The sequence below is a fragment of the Onychostruthus taczanowskii genome, unplaced genomic scaffold (genome assembly GCF_017590055.1).
Source record: "Onychostruthus taczanowskii isolate IOZ18803 unplaced genomic scaffold, ASM1759005v1 scaffold427, whole genome shotgun sequence".
Lineage (NCBI taxonomy): Eukaryota > Metazoa > Chordata > Aves > Passeriformes > Passeridae > Onychostruthus > Onychostruthus taczanowskii.
This window is the reverse complement of record NW_024501760.1, coordinates 10,563-12,561: the sequence shown is the minus strand read 5'-3', so window position 1 is coordinate 12,561 and position 1,999 is coordinate 10,563. Positions and strand designations below refer to the sequence as shown.

Genomic DNA, 1,999 nt, shown 5'->3' with positions numbered 1-1,999 from the left:
GTGGGGCAGGGGGGGTCTGGGGGGGACACCGGGGACACTCCGGGGGTGTCGTTGTCCTCAGCTGGTGACAGATTTTCAACGGGGACTTCGTGGACCGCGGCTCCTTCTCGGTCGAGGTCATCCTGACGCTCTTTGGCTTCAAGCTGCTCTACCCTGACCACTTCCACCTGCTCCGAGGTAGGGCCAGGGCCTGGGGGGGCGAGGCCTGGGCCCCCCTGCCCGGGGCTGGGGGGGTCCTGTCCCCACAGCTGTCCCCTCTTGTTGTCCCCAGTTGTCCCCAATTGTTGCTGATGGATCACTATCTGGCAGCGCTTGTTGTAGGGGATAGGTCACTTTCTGGCAGGTCTTGGGGAGATTTTGTCGCTGTCCCGTGCCTGTCCCTTGGGGTTGGGGACATCCCTGTCCCTTTGGGGTTGGGGACATCCCTGTCCTGTCCCACTGTGGTTGGGGACATCCCTGTCCCTTGGGGTTGGGGACATCCCTGTCCTGTCCCTTGGGGTTGGGGACATCCCTGTCCTGTCCCATTGGGTTGGGGACATCTCTGTCCTGTCCCATTGGGGTTGGGGACATCCCTGTCCATTGGGGTTGGGGATCCCCGTTGATTTCAATGGATCGCTATTTGGCAGGGGGGGCTGGCTCTCTATCTGGCAGCCCCGTTGATTTTAATTGATCGCTATTTGGCAGGGGGGGCCGGCTCACTATCTGGCAGCCCCGTTGATTTTAATACGTCGCTATTTGGCAGGGGGGTCGGCTCACTGTCTAGCAGCCCCGTTGATTTTAATAGATCACAATTTGGCGGGGGGGAGGCCGGCTCACTATCTGGCAGCCCCGTTGATTTCAATAGATCGCTATTTGGCAGGGGGGTCTGGCTCACTATCTGGCAGACCCGTTGATTTCAATAGATCACAATTTGGCAGGGGGGTCGGCTCACTGTCTAGCAGCCCCGTTGATTTTAATAGATCCCAATTTGGCGGGGGGGAGGCCGGCTCACTATCTGGCAGCCCCGTTGATTTAAATTGATCGCTATTTGGCAGGGGGGGGCCGGCTCGCTATCTGGCAGCCCCGTTGATTTCAATAGATCACAATTTGGCAGCCCTTTTGGCTCGCTATCTGGCAGCTGTGCTTTGCAGTAGTGGATCCCTTTTTGGCAGCCACTGAAAAATGGGGGGCTTTGACCCCCCCCGTCCCTGTCCCCCTGTCCCTGCTGTCCCCAACGTCCCCACGGTGTGTCCCCACCCAGATCATGCACGGGGGGCTCTTCAGCGAGGACGGGGTGACCCTCGATGACATCCGCAAGATCGAGCGGAACCGGCAGCCCCCGGACTCAGGTGGGACGGGGACCCCCCCCCCGGGATGTCCCCAAGGTGTCCCCAAGGTGTCCCCAAGGTGAGGGGCTGAGCTGTGACCTCCCCTGTGTCCCCCCACCCAGGGCCGATGTGTGACCTGCTCTGGTCTGACCCCCAGCCCCAGGTGAGCTGTCACCCCCCCTGGGGGTGTCCCCATGTCCCCAAGGTGTCCCCTGCCCTGTCCCCGTGTCCTGGGGGTGTCCCCTGCCCTGTCCCCCTGTCCTGGGGGTGTCCCCACATCCTGGGGGTGTCCCCATGTCCCCAAGGTGTCCCCTGCCGTGTCCTCCTGTCCTGGGGGTGTCCCCCTGTCCTGGGAGTGTCCCCACATCCTGGGGGTGTCCCCTGCCCTGTTCCCACATCCTGGGGGTGTCCCCATGTCCCCAAGGTGTCCCCTGCCGTGTCCTCCTGTCCTGGGGGTGTCCCCCTGTCCTGGGAGTGTCCCCATGTCCTGGGGGTGTCCCCATGTCCTGGGGGTGTCCCCTGCCCTGTCCCCACGTCCTGGGGATGTCCCCTGCCCTGTCCCCATGTCCTGGGGGTGTCCCCATGTCCTGGGAGTGTCCCCATTGTCCCCAATGTCCCCGATGTCCCCAATGTCCCCATTGTCCCCATTGTCCCCATTGTCCCTAATGTCCCCAATGTCCCCAATGTCCCCA

General features: G+C 62.4%; 1 protein-coding gene across 1 annotated transcript in view; it reads left to right on the top strand.

The window, feature by feature from the left end:
* PPP5C (protein phosphatase 5 catalytic subunit) overlaps positions 1-1,999 on the top strand; it is a gene marked incomplete at its 3' end in the record, with an annotated part of 14,624 nt that overhangs the window by 9,064 nt on the left and 3,561 nt on the right. The window contains exon 4 of the mRNA XM_041413668.1: positions 72-177. Coding sequence (XP_041269602.1) covers positions 72-177 — 106 coding nt within the window. The remainder of the gene's footprint in view (positions 1-71; positions 178-1,999) is intronic.